General features: G+C 39.5%; 1 protein-coding gene across 2 annotated transcripts in view; it reads right to left on the minus strand.

Moving 5' to 3' along the window:
• ireb2 (iron-responsive element binding protein 2) overlaps positions 1–25,301 on the minus strand; it is an 85,103-nt gene that overhangs the window by 51,488 nt on the left and 8,314 nt on the right. For both annotated transcript variants that reach the window (XM_042108742.1, XM_042108743.1), the window contains exons 2-6: positions 19,340–19,435; positions 16,833–16,998; positions 16,557–16,694; positions 6,390–6,611; positions 1,209–1,278 (exon numbers count right to left, since the gene is read on the minus strand). In XM_042108742.1, the coding sequence (XP_041964676.1) occupies positions 1,209–1,278; positions 6,390–6,611; positions 16,557–16,694; positions 16,833–16,998; positions 19,340–19,435 (692 nt within the window). The remainder of the gene's footprint in view (positions 1–1,208; positions 1,279–6,389; positions 6,612–16,556; positions 16,695–16,832; positions 16,999–19,339; positions 19,436–25,301) is intronic.

Consider the following 25,301-nt stretch of genomic DNA (forward strand, 5'->3'; position numbering starts at 1 on the left):
TAATCCAAATATGCCCATGGTGACCTATCTGACAGCATACTGCCTAATACTACTACTAAAACAGTCCATTTTCTCTTCCACAAAACCCAACATATGCTAATCAAGGATATATGTTTTATACTTCTAGTTTTTATTTGAAATATCTGCATTGATGGGGGCAGTAGGCAAACGTTAGGCCTACTTTCGTTTTGCACTTCAGCTTGTATTCGGTGTAAACAAACAAGCATGCGTGAAAGCCTGGAGTTGTCAGTAGCGTTCTACCTTTGAATAAAATGGGAGTATTACGGGAGGATACTTTTGTGCCGGTTCGCTACAGCTATATTTTGCATATTGCCGCCAATACATCAACTGGGCTAAAAGGAATGTTAGGTTACCTTTCCTTCTCTCACTGCATTCTCAGAATCTCATCCTGTTCCTCCTATATCCAATGAATTCGGTGGATAGAAGAACTAATTTCTTCAATCTTTGCATCTTGGCTGGCTAGTCTAACTTTCCGTTTTTTCTGCGCGCTCTTGGTTTGACAGAAGCGACTACTAGCGAGTCACAACGCGAAACTGCTAACGTTGATGGGAGGTGTAGTTTTTATGCTGCATTCGTGACGTGATTCTATGGTTTGCATCAGTAACGTTTCTCGATGTTGCGGTGTATTTTATAGACAAACATTGACATGGTTAGAAGTCATTCGCACCAGTGCGCCTAAATATTGTTTTGCACTCGCATGCCATCATTTTTACTCGCATGTGCGAGTGAAATGGGCGCACTGTAGAGCCCTGTGGTGTCCGTAAAGGTTGGATTTTTCCTCATTTTGTTAGTTAAGGCATTAAGATCAATTTCCAAAAGATGATTTTCTATTCCTCTTTTAGTCAACTTTAGCATGTGTACAGGGTATGTAAACTTCTGGTTTCAACTGTACTTATGTCAAATTGATCATTTTTTGCTATATTTCTGCTATATCTCTGATTTTGAGATTTGAAACTGTAACCCTTTTTAAACTTAATTCTTTAAAATAAAATCTTGTAATGAACTTAATAACAAAACACCAAAGAATTTAGTAATTTCAGTGTTGGTAGCAGTAGCATAACTAATTTCCTAAATATGACTTTTAAACTGGACGCAAAAAATCACCACGTTTTGTCTTTGACTACTAAGACTGAGAAATGGAAGAAATGTAGACAGAAGTTTAAATGTGGATAGAAGTGTAACATTACCTTTAAGAACTGCAACCTCTCCTTATTTCGGATGAGCTCCATCTCTTGGTTCTTGAGAGTTGTTTCTGGCCTACAGATGAAGTTTTGGGATTAGGCAGGGGTTTCAGGAAATTGGCTTTAGCGCAGTGGCCTACAAATTTCTGCAGAGCAACCGAATTAACATAAAACGGATTGGAGACTTGAGAATGAATGTGAAAACAAATGTGACTTCTCTGAGCAGACAAAAAGGCAAACTGATTTTAAAATCTTAAAAGACGACGACAGTAATGAAACAGGAGAAACCCTTCAGGTTATTCAATTTCAGTGTTTTTCATCAAATTACCAATTCATTTGACAAAAAAAAGGAACATTGGGATAATCCCAAGTAAAAACATAGAAGACCTAAATTCACTATTTTAGTGAATTACAGTTACAAATTTGTCACCACCTATTTATGTCAATCCTTAGTGAAGGATTAGTAGAGCCTGACTGTACAACACTGAAAAATAAAAATATGTCTGCTTGTGTACGTAGGAGAAAAAATAAATTAAAATTAATCAAATTCTCAAGTCAGCAGCTTAACTAACTTAACCCTTAGAACCCTAGACTGTTTTAAGGGCATTTTCACTACCTTTAGTTAGAAGCATTTATCCTGGTCATTGTAAATGCCATACACACATGCTATATATTCTTGTCTAGAGTCTAGGCTACCCAAATCTGCCACAAATTCATGTATTATTGATTAAATAATACAAATACAAAAAGCGTATTATAAAAATTCTTATATTTTGACATGCATCTCACCACTGCAAGCTGACACTCGACTTGCCTTTCATGTGTGCGCAGGGCAGACTGTCCTGAATCTGGCAATATCATTGCTATGGTGTAGGGATTTTCTGGGGCTGAGCAAATATGAAAAATGTGTGCCTTACGGTAATAAATGCGATGTTTTATTTAGCCCTATGAGCCCTACTCTTTGTTTGGCCATTCTCACTACCTTTAGTTATAAGCATTTATCCTGGTCATTGTAAGTGTCATTTACACATGCTATTTTTTTCAGCACAGTCTAAGCTACCCAGATCTGCCACCATTTCATATATTAGTACTTACATTGATTTGATTTTTATTTTTAAACAATACAAAAGACAAAAATCATATTATACAATTCTTACATTTTCATGTATGTGTAGGCCAGACTGTCCTGAATCTGGCAATATAAGAACCATGGTGGAGGGGGACTATGGGGCTGAGCAATTTACAGACATATGTGGTGTGCGCCTTACAGAAATAATTATCTTTTTTTTTTTATTTAGTGATGAAAAATTACCTTTCTGTAAACGACATATCTGTGACACAAATTGATCTGACCTGACTTGACCCGAGTTTGGTGTTAGCCTGTGTGTGCACTCATGATGATGCTCTACAACAACTTTTTAGTGCATTGCCATGAACAAAGTAAAGGCAAAAAAGATGTTTCTTTGTCGAACAAATTGGGATGCAATATGAGCCTTGAACTGGATGCCATGCAGGAATTTGCTAGGATCTCAAAACCGGATTATGAACATGCTTTGCCATAGAGAAACACAAGATAGCCTTGGATTATACATGCCACAAAAACTAACGTAAGTCGAGCTATATGAAGTTATTATTTTGCTGTCACTTCATCTGTTTTATAACCCAGGAGGATGTACTTGGTCTCAAATAATAGCTCTGTTGCTTAATCAGTTATTGCTGATTTAAAAAAAAAAAAAAAAAAAAAAAAGACTGGCCCCAGCTGTGGCGCAACTTGCTGGGGCACCTACACAGTACACCGGCAACCCGGGTTCGATTCCCACCTCGTGGTCCTTCCGTATCCCACCCCTGCTCTCTCTCCCATTCACTTCGAGTCATTCTCCACTGTCCTATCATTAAAGTGTAATTCCAGCGAAAATTGACCCAAGGGTGTTTTTTTCTGCATTAAAACACATCAAATAGGCCCCAGCTGTGGCGCAACTGGCCGGGGCACATGAACCGTACGTCGGCGACCCGGGTTCGATTCCCGCCCCGTGGTCCTTTCCGGATCCCACCCCTGCTCTCTCTCCCATTCACTTCCTGTCACTCTCCACGGTCCTATAATTAAAGGCATAAAAAGCCCAAACAAATATAAAATAAATAAATAAATAAATAAATAAAAACACATCAAATAAGCCGTGGAGACAGTACTTTTCGTTGATCAACCACTACAGAGCTTGGCCTGGTATGTGCTATAGCCCCAAATCGCAAACAGTGGAGTGGCTATGGGCAGTAAGCTAAACGCTTCCCAAATAGCATTTTTTAACCAGTAATATTGTTTTGGAGGTAGAAAATGGAAACATGGAATAGGCTAGATAGAAATTGTACATCTAGATAGAACATCTAGAGAACATCCTAAATTCTGTTCCATCCTACACACACACACACACACACACACACACACACACACACACACACAGAAGATTATGGCTAAATGTCATGTTTCTATTTCATATATTTTGGAATTCTTATAAAGATTATATATTTTGTTAAGGATTTATATAATTTTATGATGTGCATAATTACTAGTAGGTAAACATATTTAGTATTTTGAATACATCATATTGATTTTTAATCTATTACACTTAGGCATATCATTAATGTGATGTGTAGGTCTAATTGTGTGCACATTTGTGGTGTCTAGGTCTAATTGAGTGCCTGTCACTTTAAGAAATACGTCAGGCTAGTGAAAAAAGTTGCACATAGTACGTAAGGATTTGTGGATGCAAGTAATTGTGTTTTCTGTGTCATTAGATAAAATAAATGTTCAAAAAAACAAGTCAAAGAAAATCTTTCTGGGATCATAGAAGAGATAAGTGTCTCGCAATGTTCCTTTATGATTTTGGTGAGCACTACTCAAATGACATGACGTGAGTTAGCGAGATAGTTAGCAAGTAACTCCAGATGTAAAAGTTTGCCAATAGGTTGCGTAGCCCATTTCTGAAATGTCATTAAACCCAACAGTAGGCCCAAATGAACTAAATTTCATAGCCTAGGTAGGTTAGACCAGTGTTTTTCAAACTTTTTGGTGCCACGGCACACTTTTGACACTTAAAATGTCCCACGGCACACTAACATCCTATGTGAAGAAAAAATAAACATACCATAGCCTAAAATTTCAAATAATACAGAGATATGGCCTTATTATGGCTTCTATGCAAGACCTGCTCAATAAAACAAGCGCCCTCTGTTTCATTTGTGGTGACTATATCTAATTTAATTGTTGTTATGAACTGGATATGTGATGATTCTGTGAATACTGGATATGGGGCCCCCGTGGTACAATGCCTGCATACCACAAATAGTGCAATCATACAATCAATGAGAGCATGTGGTTATAAAGTGGTTGAAAAACACTGGGTTAGACAAACTTGACAGATGCAAGTGAGTAAATCAACTCAACAATGACCTATGATTATTTGTTGCTGGGCAGCCTCAGCATCACTTAAACTAGCAGCCACGTATCGCTGTTTTTGGCATGACGGCTGCAGCTTGAAAGTGTTTGTTTTGGTTCCGTGCGAGTTGCGCTAATCTGTGGTACCGGATGTATGTTTTTATGAGTGTCAACAGAAAGGCGGTGTAGGAGAGCCTTCACGATTTATTAACCGTGACGTTTCACACCGTGGTTAATAGTAAAACCAGTTTACCGTGACATCCCTAGACCGCAGTAGTAGTTTTCACTGATGAGATAATTATGGCCTGTTAACTCAATACATAGGCCCACTCATGTTTTCCCCTTCACACCGGATTCAAATCAATGGGTTATTACCAGGTTTCTGCAGAGCTTGATGGAATTGTAACAAGATGAAATGTAAGAACTATTAAGATATTTGAAATAAAATATGTAAACAAATAAATGATATAATATAATTTTTTCATTTCATAGATCTAATTTTAAGTATTAATATTATTCACTAAACATGCTCATTACATGGCTCTTCACAATGCTAGTAGAACGCTCCTTTGACTTGAATGGGATTTCCCAATGTTATATGGTAAAATATTTTATGTAATTACCGCTGCAAACATATAATTACCACTGTCAATGGCAACGGGTTTTGTGCTTCTTATTCACGTCTTTCATGTCACTCCGCAAGTAGTTTGGTTACTTCTTGCAATGGAACTTCATTGGAAGACGGTTGATCAGCTGTGCTCTAAAGGAGGTTTGATTCAAGTTCAGTGTGTATTGCAAACTATTTGTTTCTGCAAAAGCCACCATGAAACGGTAACAAATAAATGTAGAGTCATATGGTGTGGAGTTTATTGTTTTGTTTTGGCAAGTAGCCGTGTAATAAGCGGGATAATGTATAGAACGCCGGTCATTATCGGAAATTAAGTCCTTTCAGGCGCATCAGGGTCTAAACATTATCCCTTCCATATTACAAACATGCAGTAAGTATGATTTCATTAGCATTTTTTTTTTTTATCTGCATTTTTACAGATTAAAATGACATAAGCCTAACAGAAGGCCTACCAGCTGTTTTAAGTTAAGGGTATGTTTAGAGATTTGATATTTCTTTGTGAAGAAATACATCTATCCCTCATGTTACTGTATGTCGGTGTCTTTCTGCTCCGCTCGTGACTAGCAAGGCTGCAGTGATTACATATCCCATCTAAAGGAGAAGATCTCAGCAATAGGTGTGCCATGTCCATCTGGAAGCCTAGGTCTCGCTCAAGATGTAAAGGCAGGCACTGTATGAGATGGTACAGTTCGAAAACCACTTTGTTAGTTTGCACTCACTGACTGTTTGGGGCATGGGCAGAGCATAGAAACAAAGTTGGTGGGATTAATACCTCGGTTTACCTATCAGAGGCTTATATTGCTGCTGTTTTTTCTATATTCAAATAGTAATTTCTGTAATAAGTAAATGTAAGTCACTTATCATAAAAGCACTCCTTGCTCTTTAAGGGAATAGGAAATGGCACTCTCATTTGTATAATGGATGTCTTGGCTAAAACACAACCATGATTAACCATGAAACAATAACACTTTGAACCATGTGTCTGGTGTCTGATCACTTATTACGCCGTCAAACTAGCAAAAGTGGACCAGACACACCCTAAATAAACTTAAAGCACCATTTTGATGATGCATCATGATGCAAAACCTCTCCCCTACAGGATATGAGGTTCTGTGGTTCTTCTACTTACTCAGAAACAGGCTGGAGGTGGAATGGACAAAGCAGAGGCGTGTTCTCTATCTGGACCGAAGCAAGTCTGCCAGAGCTGAGAGGTGAGTCACTGCAGGTCCCTCTGCTGCAGCTACGCTGCCCACTACATGGATTTCCTTCCTGCACAGGTCTAGTGTGAGATGAGTGGACACGAACTCCATGACCTTCTCCACCACCGGGGTTTGGGGCATTCTGAATAGCACTTCAGACAAAACAGAAAACATTTAACCAGGCCTGTTATTATCAACTTGGGAACATTTCAAAAATCAGATTGATGTTAACATCAAAAGACAGAGCGAATTAAGCATGCCTTTATCTCTTCAAGACTGAACTATTGCAATACATTATTTACATGTCTAAATATACAATCTTTTGCCCAACTGTTCAGAACCCAGAAACTAGACTAAATATAGGAAACACATCACTCCAATTCTGGCTACTCTACATTGGTTGCCAGCCAGGTTAAAGTGGGATTTGGGTTGGGGGAACCCTGAAACCCTGAAATCCAGTGTTGGTGCAATGGGGAAAAATAACTCACCGTTGGACAATATATTGAGTATCATGGTAGCAATACTTTTGAATGAGACAATTTGGGACAACATAGGCCAAGTTATGGACAGGCAGCTTAAAGCAGACCCATGGGGGCAGTGAGGAGTTACTTTCAGTTTAGTTTTGATGCCCCCATGGGTCTGTTTTAAGCTGCCTGTCCATAACTTGGCCACGTTGTCCCAAATAGTCTCATTCTTTTTCCGATGGGCTGCATTTATTTTTGCCATGGCGCCGCCGCGTTCGGACGCCTTTTTGGTTGCCCCGCTTAATTTGTGCTTATATTTACTCTTTTACCTTTTATTAACCCCTAATTTTTTGCACTTTTCCACTGCACTGATTACGTATGATGGCGTTACACTCAGAAACATCGGAAATGAATTGCCTTTTTTGGCCCCATAACAGATTGAGGAAAAGAGCTCATAGGCCTCCACTGCCTAGCATTCTCCTAGCCAATGTCCAGTCTCTTGTGAACAAGATGGATGAACTAAGAGCGAGGATACAGTTTCAAAGAGACATCAGGGACTGTAACATTCTATGCTTTACCAGAGACTTTCTAATGAGGAGACACAGCACTCAAAAAATACTCCATAGAAATGCATGGGGCTAGTTTGTCACGCCAATATGGCCGTTGTCTACACATATCCCACCCCTTCCTCGGCAAAACGTCGACATGTGAATACATTGAGCCAATCATATGGTGTGTTGTGAAGACATCGTGCCAATCATGTGTTGTGATCTCGCCGCTGGAGCAAGATTGGTGTCGTGAAGCCTTGCACACGCGCAGTTCGACCCAAAGACTGTGCCCATAAAACGTTGGTGGCCGCCGAGTGGATGGACTTGCCTAAAAGGACTTTGGCTTTACTGAGACATGGCTAACTGAACTTGTACCGGACTGTGCCATCACTCCGTTGGAGTTTTTCTCTGCTGCTCGCTCTGACAGGACTGAGGAATCTGGAAAATCGAAAGGTGGCGGTGTTTGCATCATGACGAACAGCAAGTGGTGTGATCCCAGAAATGTCACCGTTCTGTCAAAGTCCTGCTCGCCTCATCTAGAACATCTAGCGATCGTCTGTCGACCCTTCTACCTGCCCCATGAGTTTACTTCGGTAATATTCAACGCTGTCTACATTCCTCCACAAGCCAACACAGATGATGCGGTTTCAGAATTGCAAGAAGTGTTAAATAGACAACACCACACGCACCCTGAAGCTGCGCTTATTGTGGCCAGTGATTTCAATCAAGTACATCTAAACCGGTCCATGCCTGAATTTATTCAACACATTCACTTCCCTACACGTGGTGACAACACACTGGATCACTGCTACACACAGTTCAAGAACAGTTACAAAGCTAAGTCTCTACCAGCTTTCGGAAAATCAGATCATGCCGCTGTTTTCCTACTGCCTATGTACAAACAGAGAAGTCAGACGGACCCCCCAGTGACGAAGGAGGTCAAGCGCTGGACTGACCAATCGGAAGCCAGGCTACAGGACGCCCTTAGCAACGTTGACTGGGAGATGTTCAAGACGAACTCTGCTGACATACAGTGGGTCCCAGTTAAAAATTGACACTTCATTCACGATCATGGTGAATGGTGAAATATAAGTACAACTGCAGCCGCTTAGGGACAGCATAGTCCGCTGTGGAGTTCCACGGTCGAACCAGACGGCGCATTCGACAGCAAGGGCTGTGATTGGCCGAGTTTTCAATGCGTTTCTCTGTGTTTTTAGCAGCCCCTGCAACATGCTAGTCCACTGTAGCCTAAGCCTTGTACATAATGTTAAACATAGTTTTGGATTCAGTGGCAAGATTTCTTGATTGTACAGTGTCTGTCTCTCAGTAATGTTTTAAAATGAGAGCTTCGTCAGCTGGCAGTAGGCTACTTTGTCGGTAGTCATGAGAAGTTCGCTTGCTAACAGAACATACATATGCTGCCCAGAAACCTTGTGAATAGTTCTGATTTTTTTTACTACACTAACGAGGTTGAAATATAGACTTTGCCTACAGCATCTCCTTAACAGTAATGTTAACAAAATGACAGCATTCATATGACAAAGAAAAACGAATTCGGTCACTCAAGACTGTGACACAGCAACCAGTGTAGGCTACAGTCCTACCCAATAGGCCTACTCGAAGCAGATAGCGTTGTCTGACGGTCGAGTGGGTTAATGCACGTATTTCCAGAACAGGTCTGCAACTTTCAGGTAGTTCTGAGTTCGAATCTAGGCAAGAGCAGAGCCATATAAAGGCCTATTGTTATCATTTTTTGCAAGGTGTTGCTCCTGGCAATACTTGTTTATAAGACGTTTGGTGATTAATTGATAGCTGTTTTTGGGACACGTTAAACGTTCTTTATAATGAGCGCATCCGGGGAGTAAAACGACTGTTATGCGCTGTTACAACTGTAGGCTACAATGATTGCAATACAAAAATATGCGCGTGTTAGTTTAGTTAGTTTTGTGATGTTTTGCACTTTTGCCTCATGTGTTTTCAGGTTTGAGGGCTTTTTTGGCAAGATTGACCTTGGTTAGACTCTGCATATGTTATTTCTCCGAATGGAAAATAAAGTCAATTTTCGACACACGTCTGTTATTAGTTCAATAACAAGTGTTGCTTGTTAAAACATGTGACTAGTGAAACTCAAATTATTTTAGAAATATTTAGCCAAAGCCAAAAAGTGTTAGAGAGAAGGAGAGACGCCGGTGCAGCTCAGATGTCGTCTTAATTTTCTTTATTCTTTAGTAAAAGGTGCAGAACATTATTAAACTTTGACTAACGTTTCGATGTTCGTTAGTCAAAAACATCGACACATCGAAATGTTAGTCAAAAATATCTGTCCTGGCCTGGTTGCAACGGATTGTGGCCAAATGACAGAAGCGCGGAGAACCCTCCTTTGTCTACCAAAAAGTGTTACTTTGTGCCCCGCGCTCCCCCACTGCTTGTGAAAGAAGGGGATGGGGGAGGGGGGCTTAACGTGAAAAAGCTTAATGTCACAAAATGGCAACGAGTCGTTTTAGGCTACAGGCCTTCATAATGGTAGGCTACAGGAAGTGGGGGGAGGGTATGGGATGACCAGAGCCGTCATCTATCGTCTTTCCAGGCACACAGCTTGTTATTCACCCCTTGCAAGTGACGTCACGTTTTGTTCGCGCCACATGCAAAATAGCCTAGTGGACGGCAAGAACACGAATCAAATCAATGGGTTGTAATGGGACATATCGCACAGCTAGGAGATTATAGTGAGATTTAACCGTAATAATGCCCTTCCACGACTGTTGGCTTATTGTTTGGAATACAACATCCCATGTTCTTGCATAGATATATTTTGGTTTGTTTTCTTTGTGTTTCGGGTGTATTTCAACCACAATTGCATGGTTATCTCCTCAGTGTATGAAGCACAGCAGCGGTTGCTATAGCAACCATAGACTCTGAACAGGACGGCATATAGCACTTAGGCAAAGTCTTTGGCAAGATCTGAATGTAAACAGATAATACCGTTCAAGTTTTTTTTAAATTTCCTATTTCTTTCAATTCTTTAACTTAAGACATGTAAGAAGTAAATTTATTCGCTGGGCAACGTACAAACTGACGAGTTACATTAGCCCTAGCACTATGAGCTACGATAAACGTTAGCTAGAATAGCTAGCTTCTAAGTGTGGCAGCTTGTTATTATTTCATGTTCTGATATGACATTCTTAACGTTTTGACTATGTTACAACTGATAAAAGCAAGACAAATAAAGTAACCAAATCGCTTTGCAATATTTTAGTCCAGAAATACTTATGGGTGTTCATTTACCATAATGTTAATTACAGTAGCCTAACGTAACGTTATCTCCCCTTGCTGTTACCACCAGTTTTAATAACTTTACATTTGCGATCATGACCCATTTCATCTAACAACACCACTGGCATCTTCTTTGACTATCAGACCCCAAACAGCAATACATTGAACAACAAAGATGTTATAGTAATGGTGTTAAGTTCATCATAATCTTTATGACATAATGTAATTTGCCATCCGTCTCCCATCTTTTTGCCGTCCAGCATGGAGCCGTCACGTGACTTAAGTCACGTGTCTGCAAGGGGTGAATATAGCCTATCGACTGCCTTAACAGATAGGCTTTGCTCTTGGGTTTGGCCTTACAGCGAACTCAATGCTCTTGTTGCTTGCAGTTTGTTAAATAAAGCGATGCAGATTACATCATTTATTTCTGATTAATTGCGTCTTTTGATGTATTTTGCAACATTTGCTTGTTAGGCTGGGCTACTGTCAATGTCCTGTACAGGTCAATATTCAACAATTGCTGGTGTAGGCCTAGGCTATTAATCAATTAGGGACTGTTCGTTATTTATTTAATTAAGGGGCTACCGGATGAGTTTTGGGAGCGTTAGTCAAAAAAGACGTGACCCTCCCTCGCCAGCAAGAATTTTTTCTATGACCCTCCAAAGTGATTGAGAAAAAACGCATGACCCTCCCCAGTCCCAACAATTTATTGATGCCTTAGGCTACTGGGTCAATTTGGGAGCTTGCATGCTACGACTCCTTCCTTGAAATGCCTTAAAGGCTGTCGTTTGCACAATTTCACAAATAATCACCGGGACCGAAACAAACCTGTCAACTTTTCCCAGGTTTATCGCGTATTTTAACTTTTTCCTCGCTGTCTTAGGAGGAGCTGCAGGGCCGTCGCAAGGGGATGCGAGGCCCTATGCGAACTTGACAGATGCAAGGCCCTTTTCACTTACGTGCATGAAATCATGCGATAGCTTACTTTACACATAGCCAAGGCTACCGTCGGTGTATTTTAATAGTAGCCTAGTCTAATAAGCTACACCAGCTTGCCTTTAAGAGGGGAAATAACATTAGCTGAGTCACATATTGGGCCATATGGTGTTTATCATAGGCTACATCACGAAACCAAATAGTGTAACAAAGGCGAACACTTTAACAGGGGGAATTAATTGGGCATGAATCATTGTGCTGAACGGTAGGCCTATTTGTGAATGAGCAGAAACACACACGACATTCAAACTATTGATAAGATGTACTGGTCTGTATCTATAGGCTAACATTGGACAAATAAATGACACTGACTCGCCATATCCTGACTCAGGAAAAAAAACATTTTCTTGCTTTGCCGCAAACTCAGCAATGAAATCATAGGCCAGTTTGCAGGTAGCCTAACGTCTTTTTCATAGAAGGGAGAGCCCAGTCTCTCCTGTGACATGGAGGTGTGCAAATAGTTTTTAATAGCCTGTTCAACTTCGAAAAGCTTCGTTCACCCGATGCCAGTCACTGATCGCAATTTCAAAGTTCGGAAAGCTTCATCTTTTTAAGTTTTAAGTGCAGTGGCCCCTATCTGCCCCCTTTGGAATTATATCTCGAGCCTATTATAAGGTCCAGTGCGTTATGTCCTGGGATTCGGATGTGCTCAAAAAGAAAAGAAAAAACACTTTTTTATAGATGATTATGAGGAGCAATGTGAGAGAGAAATTTGATGATCATTGATCGTTGTTTTGGGACGTTAAGCCTTTTCCATAGGCGTCAGTGAAGGAGATTGAAGAATGACCATTTTTTTATACGAAAATATTTCTTAACTACAAAAACTCAGTGTCATTCAGACTCAACCCTCTTGTTGTTTTATTATATTTTTCGTTGTCGTTTGAACGTTGGCAAGCAGGCATGTTGCGGTTGCAATTTAAGTGAAATTTCTACAGTAGGCCTACAACATGCTGTTAGGCCTACTGTAGGCCTACAACATGCTGTTACTTGTACAGGTAAATGTTCAACAATTGCTGGTGTACAGGTTATATAATCAATTAGCTAAATCATTTGTCCAGCTGTTTAAAAAATTTTTCGTGCTACATTCAAACGCAAAAGGTGCTTTGATATATTTTTCGTTTGAACGTCGGCAAGCAGGCATTCTTTGGTTGCAATGAATGAGGATAATTGTTTTTTTTGCATTATTTTGAATATGACTCGCTCCAGTCAACAGCACGTACTTTTTCCACACACTAAGTTCTAACACACATAGGCCTATCCCCTCTCACTTTCTCTCTCTCCATCCCTGCACACGGTGCTTTCTTAAAGGAGCTGCACCATTTTACAACAATTGCATCTACATTTTCATATTAGAATGTTTTGTCAAGTGTAAGCTTAAACTACCGTGATCAATTTAAGTTCCCGTGCCCCCGCTGCGTCATGGAAGCAGTAAGTCAGTCGCATCAAAAATAGTAGTGGCACCCAAGTGACACCTTGTGGTTGTTTGTGTCAACTGCAGTTTGTGCCATTTCTGCTGAGAAAATGGGGTGCGTGATTCATGAAGGAACCCGTCCAAACTTAATGGGGACCCACTGTAAATGAGTTTACGGAAGTATCATTGAGTTACATCATCAATATGCTAACGGATTCCATCATCCCAACTGTAAAGATCCGAAGCTTCCCTAACCAGAAGCCATGGGTGGATAGAGAAGTGAGAACGGCATTAAAGACACGCACCATGACTTCTAATGCTGGGCTTATTTCAGGGGATATGACGGATTACAAAGCAGCATCTTATAGTTTACGTAGAGCTATTAAAGATGCTAAGCGGCGCTATAGAGACAAAGTTGAAGCTGATTTCTTGGAGGGTGATGCAGCACGAGTGTGGAAAGGACTCCTAACCATCACTGGCTTTGAAAGAAAGTCCCCTCCTATGATGAATGTGAGTAAAGCCCTCCCTGATGAACTTAATGCTTTTTATGCTCGCTTTGACATGAAAAACATAGACTATCTTGCACTAGCTGCAGCATGTGAAGCAAATGAGGATGCACCTTTCTGTGTCTCTGAGGTGGATGTGAGCAATGCCTTTAGGAGGGTTAATTGTAGAAAAGCTGCTGGACCGGATGGAATTTCTAACAGGGTTTTGAAATCCTGCGCTGCTCAGTTAGCTCCTGTGTTCACTTATATCTTTAACACATCATTGGCTCAAGAGAGTTCCTACTTGCCTCAAGCAGTCTGTTATTGTTCCAGTACCGAAAAACAAAAGTCCATCATGTCTGAATGACTACCGCCCAGTAGCCCTGACGTCTACAGTGATGAAGTGTTTTGAGAAGCTTGTGAAAAACATTATCTGCTCATCCCTCCCTGCCTCCTTCTACCCCCTCCAATTTGCTTACAGAACCAACAGGTCTACAGAGGATGCCATCTCAAACCTCATGCACACCACCTTAACTCACCTGGAGGAGGGGAATGGGAATTATGTGAGGATGCTGTTCATTGACTTTAGTTCAGCATTCAACACGATAGTACCTCTCACCTTGGTCACAAAGATGAAGGCCTTAGGACTGAACACCACCCTGTGTCACTGGATATTTGACTTCCTCACCAACCGTTCACAAGTGGTTAGAGTGGGGGGTCTGACATCTGACTCATTAATCATCAGCACTGGTGCTCCCCAAGGCTGTGTTTTGAGTCCACTGCTGTACAACATCTACACACATAACTGTAAAGCCAACAGTAGTCATACCTCCATCATCAAGTTTGCAGATGACACAGTGATCTTGGGCCTGATTAGTAACAACAATGAACAGCTCTACTTGGATCAGGTTGATGAGGTGGCACAGTGGTGTCAATCTAACAGCTTGACACTGAATATCAATAAAACCAAGGAAATGGTAGTGGATTACAGAATGAAGCAGCAGAACTACAGTTACACCCCACTAATGATCAGCGGGCAACCTGTAGAGAGTCACAAGTTTTAAATACCTTGGTGTCCACATTACTGAAGACTTAACATGGACTGTTAACACTCAATATGTTCTGAAGAAGTCCAGACAATGACTCTACTTCCTTCGTCAGCTAAGGAAATTCAAAGTTTCTACATCCATCATGAAGGCCTTCTACACTTCAGCGGTTGAGAGTGTTCTAACTGGTAGCATCATCACCTGGTATGGGAACTCCACAGTTAAAGATTGTAGTACTCTGCAGAGAGTAGTGCGCTCAGCTGAACGTACTATAAGAACTCAACTCCCTGCTCTACAAGATATCTATTCCAGAAGAGTACTCCTAAGAGCCCAAAAGATTCTGAAGGACTCTTCTCATCCTAACAATGGATTATTCCTACCGCTGAAATCAAGAAGACGCCTATGTAGTCACAAAGCCAGAACTGAGAGACTCAGGAGAAGTTTTTATCCCCAGGCCATCCGAACTCTGAACTCACACTATACTGACTTTGCACTCATTCACTCCTCAGCACTCATGACCCCCCCCCCCCCCCCACACACACACACACCTACATGACTTTTAGCACTTTTACATCCCTCTCCCTATGCTACAGACCTTATTTATTTTCTTATTTCATCACATGTCAAAACACACACACACACACAAATCTGACTTTCTCCAACTTTTGCACATCTCCATAGAACTTTTTATTTATTATTTTTGATTTCTCCTCCATCTATCTACCCATGTCCTTGATTGCCTAGCCTTTCTGTCCCCCCCACCCCACCCCCATCCCCAACACACACACTTACATCATCACTGTCATCACCTCACATACATACAGCACACTGCTAGCTACAGTAAGCCTCCTCTACATACTTGCTGCACACTGCTTCCCCTCCCTACATACACAGCACATTGTCTTCAGGATCTTCTCCAACACACATCCTCTACATACTTACAGCACACTGCCCCCACCTACCCACACACACACTACACACAGTCACTGCTCCACTCCCCTCCCGCCCACACACACATCTTCACTGTCATCAAATACATCATACATACAGTACTCTGCTTGCAATAGTAAGTCCCTTCACCATACTTGCAGTACACGCCCCCCCCCCCCCCTCCCCTACCTACACAGCACATTAATTCATCAGGAAGCTTCTCCAACACACATCCCCAACATACTTACAGCACACTGCCCCCCCCCCCCAAATACACAGCACATTGTCTCATGAGGAAGCTTCTCCAACACACATATTGCACACTGCCCTCTCCCCACATACACAGCACACTATCCCATCTCCCCTGTCATCCCCCCAACACACACACCAAGACCCCTGGCAGTTGAGTTAGCCCCTTGAGCCGTGGATCTGCCCAAGGTTTCTTCCTTGGTAAGGGAGTTTTTCACCTTTCTTATGCAGCCCTTGCCACTTAATCTACTAAACCCCTCTTCTACTGAACTTTACCCCCCCCCCCCCCCCCATAAATGCACAAATAGGCTGACACCAGACATAATTTCACTGCATTTCTTACTTCCAGTAACTATATGCATGTGACAATAAACTTCCTTGTATCCTTGTATGTGGTGAGCTTATACAACAGGGCTATGGGTCAATTTACAATGAACTTACACTTTAAGCTGCCACCTCGTGGCGAAAAGTTGTAATACATTTCACGTAGCTGCGTGAATCATGGAAAGCGCGAATGAAGTGGCCACTTCTAAAGGGGACCCACTGTAGGGCTGTCAAATATAGGATTGTCAAATTGATAATTTTACAATCAAAGTAGCATACCAAATGTATCAGAGAACAAGGTAAAATACTCTGTTCATCCTTACAATTTAACTGTCAAAGACGGGACTTGGGATGAGAGATTGGAGTTTTACCATTTATTGAAGTCAACTGGAAGGGAATGGTCTATGAGCAGGTCTGTTGGACATTTGGGGTTGACAAGGTTTGGGTCCACGCCATGCTTAGTGACAACATCCCTCATTGCTGCCAGATCCACCATGGCAGGAATGCCCCTAATAATAATAATAAAAAATAATAATTATTATAGAGTAGAAGAGTGCCAGAAATGATGCGTTGTTTGCAATGTGATGATAAAGTCAATAAAAAGACCTATGAAAATGAATAAATATTTTTTTTTTTTTAAAACTCACGTAAAGTCCTGGAAAAGGACCCGGGCTGGGGCAAAGGGCACTTCTGCTACATTCTGTTGATGTTGCCAATCTAGTATGTTAAGGACATCCTCCTCCTTAATATAAAACCCATCACAATTTCTTATAGCTGCCTCCAAAAGGACACGGATTGATAAGGGCAACCCCTCTGTTAGAGAAAGAACAGTTAAGAGTTCAAAAAGTAGGACACACAATAATGTGCAGAGAACTTTTTTATATCGGTGGTTGGTTCTGGTTCTCTGATATAGTCTTTATAGTATTTAAAGTATTTGCTTCATTTGTGGTCCACAGTGACTTAAACAAGTTTAATAAAAAAGAGTACAGTAACACAGTGGCAAACTAACCATTATGCATAATATATTATAGTCTATGGGCTATGCCCCTCCCCCACACACACACACACACACTACTAGACTTAAGTGGTATTTTCTTGTAGCCCTGGTCCCAGAGTTAACAAGAAATTAAGTAATTCCCACTGTACCTGTTAGACCACTTTCTGACTGGTACCCAGTGGTGGAAAGATACAGATTTTAAGACATAAGAGAGATGAAATTGGCCATTGCTTATACAAAAAGTGGTCAATATTGACCAAGTTGGGTATCAACACAAAGTATTTGACATGTTATTAGGGATGCCACAGTAAACCGGTCTAGTGCCTTGCCACTTCATCTCTTCTATGATCCCAGAAAGATTTTATTCAACTTGTTCATTTTTGTAACATTTATTTTATCTAATGACACAGAAAACACAATGAATTGCATCCACATCCTTATCTACTACGCGCAACTATTTTTCACTAGCCTAAAATTGTCATAATTTGGCATTATTTCAGCCAGAAAATCTGTAAATTCATTAATGAAGACCTTGTTGTATTGGGTGAGCCCGGTTAAACAAGAACATATTCTGTTCGAAACTGTAATAAAGCGTCAGTGGTAATTGCCTACAACTATTTCTGAAAATAGTTCCTACAACTCTTCTCCCAGTTGTTTTCGGGGAGTAGAAGTAGGTACAGTTAGTTGGTAATAGCTCAGAGAAAGGGCTGGACTCACACTGAGCCAAGCCTCGTGAAAAATCAGAAATCGGCCCAGAAAATTGCAATCGGTGCATCTCTAATCACTAGTGACAATGAATATCAGGTTTTTTTTAATTTTCCTCCATAGATGCTATTATCTAATGAAGGAAGGTCACATGAACTTATGTGTTCTGTTGCTAACTAAAAATCTAGGCCTATTCTAACGTGTCAACAGTTTTCCTGCATGGCTACAATGGATTTAGCTGCGGATTTTCAATATCTTTAAACCTTATTTATACGGATTTTCAATATCTTTAAACCTTATTTATACTTATTTCTATTGGAAAGTGTTGCTGCAAATATCTTACATGATGTTATGTTCATGTTTCATGAAAAACAGAAAATAAATTAAATAATATGATTTCAAATTATATTATCAAAATATTTGCATTATATTATTACTATAATAATAACTACTACTAAGCATGGTACACTACAGCATAGTCCTTCCATAGCATGTCTAAACATACTGTTATAGTAGTGTAGTTTATTAACATACAACAACATACAAGATGACGAAAAAGGATAATAATATTAAAAAGCTTTGTGTTAATGTATTAATGTCTTAAAATTGCTGTTTTCAGGACAGTGTCGTTCAGTGCAACAGAGAAGCGTCATACAGTACAACTGTAATATTGACTTAAAACTGCTAGGTGAATGATTCAGTATGCTTTTTTCTCTCAAATATACATGAAGAATCATAATTGGTTCAAACAAAATGTGTATAAATTCCTTTTTGAAAACTTTAAAACTTTTGTGGAAACTTTTTTCCACAAAAGAAGGTTTTTATGGTCTTTGAATCTTTTGCTGGAGTTTTGCTAAACTCATATAATGAATGAATTTTTTTTTCCTTTCAAATAATCAGTTGTTGCACTGAATGGCTTTTTTGTGTGATTCATTTCTACAATCAACATTAAAAACATCATATCAAACAAAAACAAAATGTATAATGATATAGGTAACATGTTGGTGCACATGATCAAATCAAGAAAACAGATCATTTTGAATTTCTATTTTTTTGCCTGGTTGAATTATCTGTAATTTGTGATAAAAGTTGTTATTTTTAGAGCAGGAGACCAATGACTCAAAGATGCAGATGAATCCAAAGATTACAATGATGCAAGATGTTTGAGTCTAGGCCACACTGTACTTGAAATATGAGCCAATATGTAGGTTTGGGGGCCTGAGTAGTGAGGATCTCTGGGACCATAGTGTGAAGCTTCACTTTCCTGGGCCTTATGATTTTGCAGCACAACCAATTTTAGCGAAGGAAATAAGAATTATAATCAGAACAAAAACAATAGGGTTCCCGCAGCCGCGCTGCTTGAAGCCCTAATGATGATGATGATGACGACGACGATGTTACCAAAAACACTATGATGACATTAAAGCTGCCACTGTTCTTCAAGCCACTTACCATATCTTGGATCATTTAGTTTAACTGGATTGAAATACTTCTGACCATCATATTTTCCACATGGGAGGGTGTCAATCAAGTGGTTAAAAGGATTTCCTGGAAGGGTGGAAGATATGAACATGAGGAAATGTATCAAAACTGCACTCAGCTGATCACACATGCACTTAAATCCTGAACTTTTCTGGGTGGACACATAGACCACAAAACAGATTTCTAATTGGTCAGGCCCACTATTACCCACTGACTTTTGAACATTTTGAAGATGGTGGAAGGGGATAAGATACAGTCAGTTGTCAGTTGGGTAATTCTTAGTGTATTTTAAATCTTGAGGAATAGGCTACACTGGAGATTGATTTTAACAACTCACTCACTTATTTCACCTTTTCCGTCCATCTAGATGTTTCTTATGTATTACAAGACATATCATGAGTGGAATAAACAGTAGGCTATACCTTTTCTGAGTATTTCAAGTTTACATGTTTCAGAGAACCAAATCAGAACAAGTGATATGTTAGCAATAGTCTTGAATGCCCAGGCCAGGTTACAGCCTCATCTCATAATACTATCTAAGCCTGAATCTTACTTTGAAGTTTCCTTAATATCCGTACATTTCACATATTATTTAGGCTAATATTTCAAATCAAATATTTGAGTGTGCACTACTGTGTGGGACAGCGCTGTCCAGGGTGCCCTCTCACCCTTTTTTAAAACCACATCCCCTATCAGAAAATAGTTCCAACATCCTGAATTCTCACCTACAGGCAATTCCATGTTCATTTAGGTCTTATTGTTTGAAACCGATCTGATTGAATTTGATAGACAATGATTTGTTTTATAACAGGAGTGTGTGTGTGTTTGTGTGCGTATGCGTGGGAGAGCGTGAGAGAAAGACGAGGTCAAAGCTAATTGAGAAAGTAATCAATTTTGCATTAAACCCGGAAGGGAGATATGTCTATAATATTCTATACAGAAATGGTCATCTTCTTAATGGTAATCCTGACAATACTCTGAAAATCTCTCTCACAGTAATTTTGCTTATCAGTTGTTCTACCTCATACAAATCCAAAAAGCCACAATAAACAGTAATGAGAAATAAAACCCATTATAAACAGGAAAGAAGCATTTACCCATAAACTATAACTGCGTATCAACTGTGCCACTAGTTTGCGGGACAATAACACAGATTTTTAAGTTATTTGAACAATAGTGGTGAATCATAGTCAACTTGACAAAAGAATAGAAGTTAAGATAACACCAAAGACAAATAATTTTTTACAGTGGGGTGGTTGAGGATATCATCTTGATCATTGAATTAAGATATCAGGGAGCAGATCCAGTCAGTGCCCTATAGGCCAAAGTATGGGTGAAGGATGAGACAGGATGGCAGCCACTCTAGATCACTCTTCCAGAGGCCTCCCACGGCTGTTATAAACAACTATTGTGGCTGCAAAAAAGGGTGTACTATGGGTTGCAGGTGCAAAAAGGCTGCCCTCAAGTGCACTGATCTTTGCTCTTGCTTAGGAGACTGTTAGCCTGGACAGAGCCATCGAGACATGACATTAAAAAAGGAAAACATTGTTGAGACAAATGCTTGTGTGTGTTTATTAAAAGGAGTTCTTTATTAACCCTTTCGTGCCCGTGCCGAACATTCCATTTTTGGTGCTGGATGACCTCCTTACACAAAAAACCTTATTTCTTGAGTATAATACATACCATCAATGGGATATACATACCATTGTAATCAGAAGGGTCAGTTCTATCAAATGATGTAAAATACATATGGTAATGTTGATATAGTAATGAACAGTCTTTGAAAATCCTCTCCAAATGTATACCGAAATTCGTTAAAATTGAATTTCATTCGCATAAAAATGAATTTTCATCATATTTCTATACGAGATAGAGAAAAATATAGAGTGTATGACATGTTCAGCAAGTTGTGGGCTATTTAACAAAAAAGACTGAATTGGAATATCATTAACCTTTCAAAAGTTATGATAAATTAAGTGATAAGTGTAAAAAAATGCAGGAAACGGGATTTAGAATGTTGACAGAATTCACATTCTCTTTCTCACCAAAAACATAAAAGTATGCATAAAAACTAATAATGAAGTCAGACACAATGGTTTAGATTTATTTGGTCCATAAGAATAAACCATTTATTTGTATATAAGCAAATGCTACAGTCAACAATAATGATATATAAAAGAAAAACATGTACCTTACCAGTAATACAGGAAGTAAGTATACTGTATATTTATTGAAGATCAATTCTGAAGAGACATAGAATACATTTGATTCAACAGATACAACTTCCTTATATAAATTAGTGTAATATGAAAATGATATACATCTATAAAATGTATTATTTATGAAAAGCTAGGAATACAATCAACTTCAACATCACTCAAAAATCAATGTGTCTAAACATTTGAAAGTGGATTACATAGAACAAGCCTGTTGAGAATAAACACATACACACATATACACACAAACTCACACACACACACACACACACACAGAGGAGGATAGGGAAAGGTGGGGTGGGGAACCTGAAGGTTAAACACAGAGGACCTATGACTCATAACGAAACGCATCCCCTTCTGTAGAATGCCAAATCTGACAGCAATTTTGTTTACCAAAAAAGCAGTCACCTACCGCTAAACTCCAGGCCATACAAGCTACTTTAGTGTTATTATGTATTGTTTTTATAACAAAGCCAACAATTTTTCTTTGGCTCCTGCTGTACAGGAATATGTACTTGATGAAAAGATGACAGAGTAGTAGTTGGAGCAGCTGAAGGCGAGGCTGAAATTTTGACGGAAATGCCTGCCAGCTGTTGTGATAGATTTTCGCCAAAATCTTTCTGGCTGTAGCTACCAAACCTAGGTTCAACACCAGATTCTGCATTGCCAAACTTGAAATAATAAGAAACTACTGAAACAGCAATGTCAATGGAGAAAAAGTGTACACAATATGTATTTCTCATTTGGTCAACGCTCCCTGATCCCTTCAGAGACTTGGTTCCCCAGTAGCAATGGATATTAGGGAGGGAAGTGAAGTCCCATGTCAATGATCAATCCCAGAAAACTGTGAAACTCTTCTGGGGTCTCTTCGTCCCATGCCCCTGCACTGTGTGTTTGCATACAACGGCCTACTAAGCACAACCTCCCACCCGTTCCGGTTGGTAAAACCACATATGCCTGGGTTTTAGTGGCAGTCTACACCACCCTACACACGCCACCTAAATCTATACCTTCTTCCTCCATCCTCACATGGTCTTCAACATTGTGAGCGCAAGCTCATCAGCAGTCAGCCACCTCTTCAGGCCTGCAAGGAGGTCTGTGTAGGTCTTGTCATCCTCCATCTGAAACAACAGTAAAATCATACAAATGTAATACATTTATTAATTTAAAAAATAAAATCACAAAACTACAGATGTGTGCGTGTGTGCACATACATACACAAGAAGAGGTAGCCTAAACTATTGAAGCATTTTGAGTAACTCAAAAATATTTAGAAGTATGAAAAGTCATTTTATTACACATGGGTTTAGCTACCCTAAATCTGATTGCCTGGCTGGCATTAAGATAAAGACAGATTACATTTCACCTAGTAACTAACTGCTTAAATGCAATAATGACATTTCTGACATAATATGTGATTTCACATCATGTTTTCTATAAAACTACATATTGAGAAGAGTAGAATATCAAGTCATGCCATCTTAGAAAATGTTGAGACAAGCACGTCTGATGTTTGTCATTTAGAAGCAAGGTAAAACAGTTCACTACAAACTGCCTAGCGAGGTAACAACCCGATGAGAGGCAATACGTTAATTAGCACTACATTTCTGACAGAATCCGTGATTTCACATCTTGTTTTCTACAACTACATATTGAGAGGAGTAAAAATATCGCTCAACTTATTTCATGTAAGAGAACGCAACTTAGAAACGCGGCGCCCATTGATTTATTCAGCTTTGGTATGCTATACTGACTTGCCAATATAATGCTTACCTAACAAGCAAATTGGTACTAGAAAACAAACTTACTTACAGGTTATATACTAACAGGTTTTTAAATGAAATTGTCAAATGAAAATAACTGATATAAAAAGCAAACGAGAATACTGCAAGCAGTTCAGAGTAATGCAGATAGCTAAAGTTACATGACGATGCACTTAGCCCCCGCTATGCCATAATGTTGACGCTGATGAGAAAGCATATTACTGTCAAATAACATGATTTTATGACTACAAATTAAGATTAACCATAACTAGAAACGATGTAAAATATATATTACCTCAGTTTATCCAGCTGTGTGGTTTCCAGTCGAGGTAAACTCCAACGAAGTGCAGGTGGCATCTGGCGGTCCATGTTAAAATGTACGACTGAAGTGAAAAGTTTTTTTCACGACTCATCTTCAAGTATCCAAAACATTTCGCGCCATAAACCCCTTAACCAATCATATCAAATTGAAGCTTATGTTGTCAGCATTACGGGGAAGATTTCAGAAATAAAATCAGTCATTGGACAGCTGAGATATTAGATGATTGGTCATCGTTAGAATTTTAACGAAATTAGAATGGTCGGGCTTGTAAGGGTTAAATTGCTCTTTATCATATTATTAGAATGTTGCCAATTACAGGTTCCATTTGATACTGTCATAATGAATTCAAGCAACCAGTTTGAATGGCAGTTAATGTACATTCTAGATCTTGACAGTAGAATTCTGGAATGACTTGTAAAAATATTTTACTCCTCAAAGATGTGTATATTATACAGCAAATATCTAGCCCGAGACGTCAGATCTGAAGTGCCTCCACGTCTGAAATTAAACCTTAGGGGGGTGAAGATTATATGGTGAAACTTTCATGCTTTAGTCATAAAATGCGTAACTATACTGTAGGTTTAAGGTCACCAATGTTTTTGAACCACTTCCTAATTGGGTTCTGTTCCTATGTGTACGAAGTTTGGTGTTGATACGTGAAAGACTTGCTGAGATATGAGTTCACTTTGGGCAGCCATGGCCTAATGGTTAGCGCTTCGGACTTGTAACCGGAGGGTTGCCGGTTCGAACCCCGACCAGTAGACACGGCTGAAGTGCCCCCCTTGAGCAAGGCACCTAACCCCTCACTGCTCCCCGAGCACCGCTGTTGTGTGCAGACAGCTCACTGCGCCGGGATTAGTGTGTGCTTCACCTCACTGTGTGCTGAGTGTGTTTCACTAATTCACAGATTGGGATAAATGCAGAGACCAAATTTCCCTCAAGGGATCAAAAGACTTTTACTTATATAACTTACTTATAAGCCCCCAAAAACATGCTGCTACATTGCTATGCTAATTTAAGCCTACTCGTTTTGAATTCTCAAAGTTGTATCTATCCCTGTGACAACCCTAGACATACTTCCTGGTCAGCTCACTATTCGAGCTGACATTTCAGACACACTGTGCTAGTACACATGAACTTGAATCGTGTGAATGACTGAGGGATGAGAACCGTGGTCTCTATGGAAATTAATTGATGTTATGGTATCCATTAATTCTACCAAAGGAAAAAATTACCTTGTGAATAAAATTCAAGACTTTGAAAACAAAATTCAATACGTTTAAGGTTTTTATATGATAATATTACATTTATTTTGTTTTTTCAAAACTTTAAAGACCCTGCGTGTACCCTGATAAATCTAATTCAAAGATAACATTGAGTAGTATTAAGCTATATTTAATTTGTAAGCTATAAAAAAATGTTAATTTTTTATTTTCTTTTAAATTGTATGTCTACTGCAATGATTTGGGGAAATTAATGTAATGCAAATAATTTTTTAATAGAATCTTGAGACTAAAAATCAATATTGAATCGAATCGTGACATATCCTAAATCATGCGCTCCTATTTCATAATATAAATTTATCTATGCTAACGAAGCTGTAGACTAACACACTGACAGTTTCGAATACA

This window comes from Alosa sapidissima, chromosome 11, assembly GCF_018492685.1.
Source record: "Alosa sapidissima isolate fAloSap1 chromosome 11, fAloSap1.pri, whole genome shotgun sequence".
Classification (NCBI taxonomy): Eukaryota; Metazoa; Chordata; class Actinopteri; order Clupeiformes; family Clupeidae; genus Alosa; species Alosa sapidissima.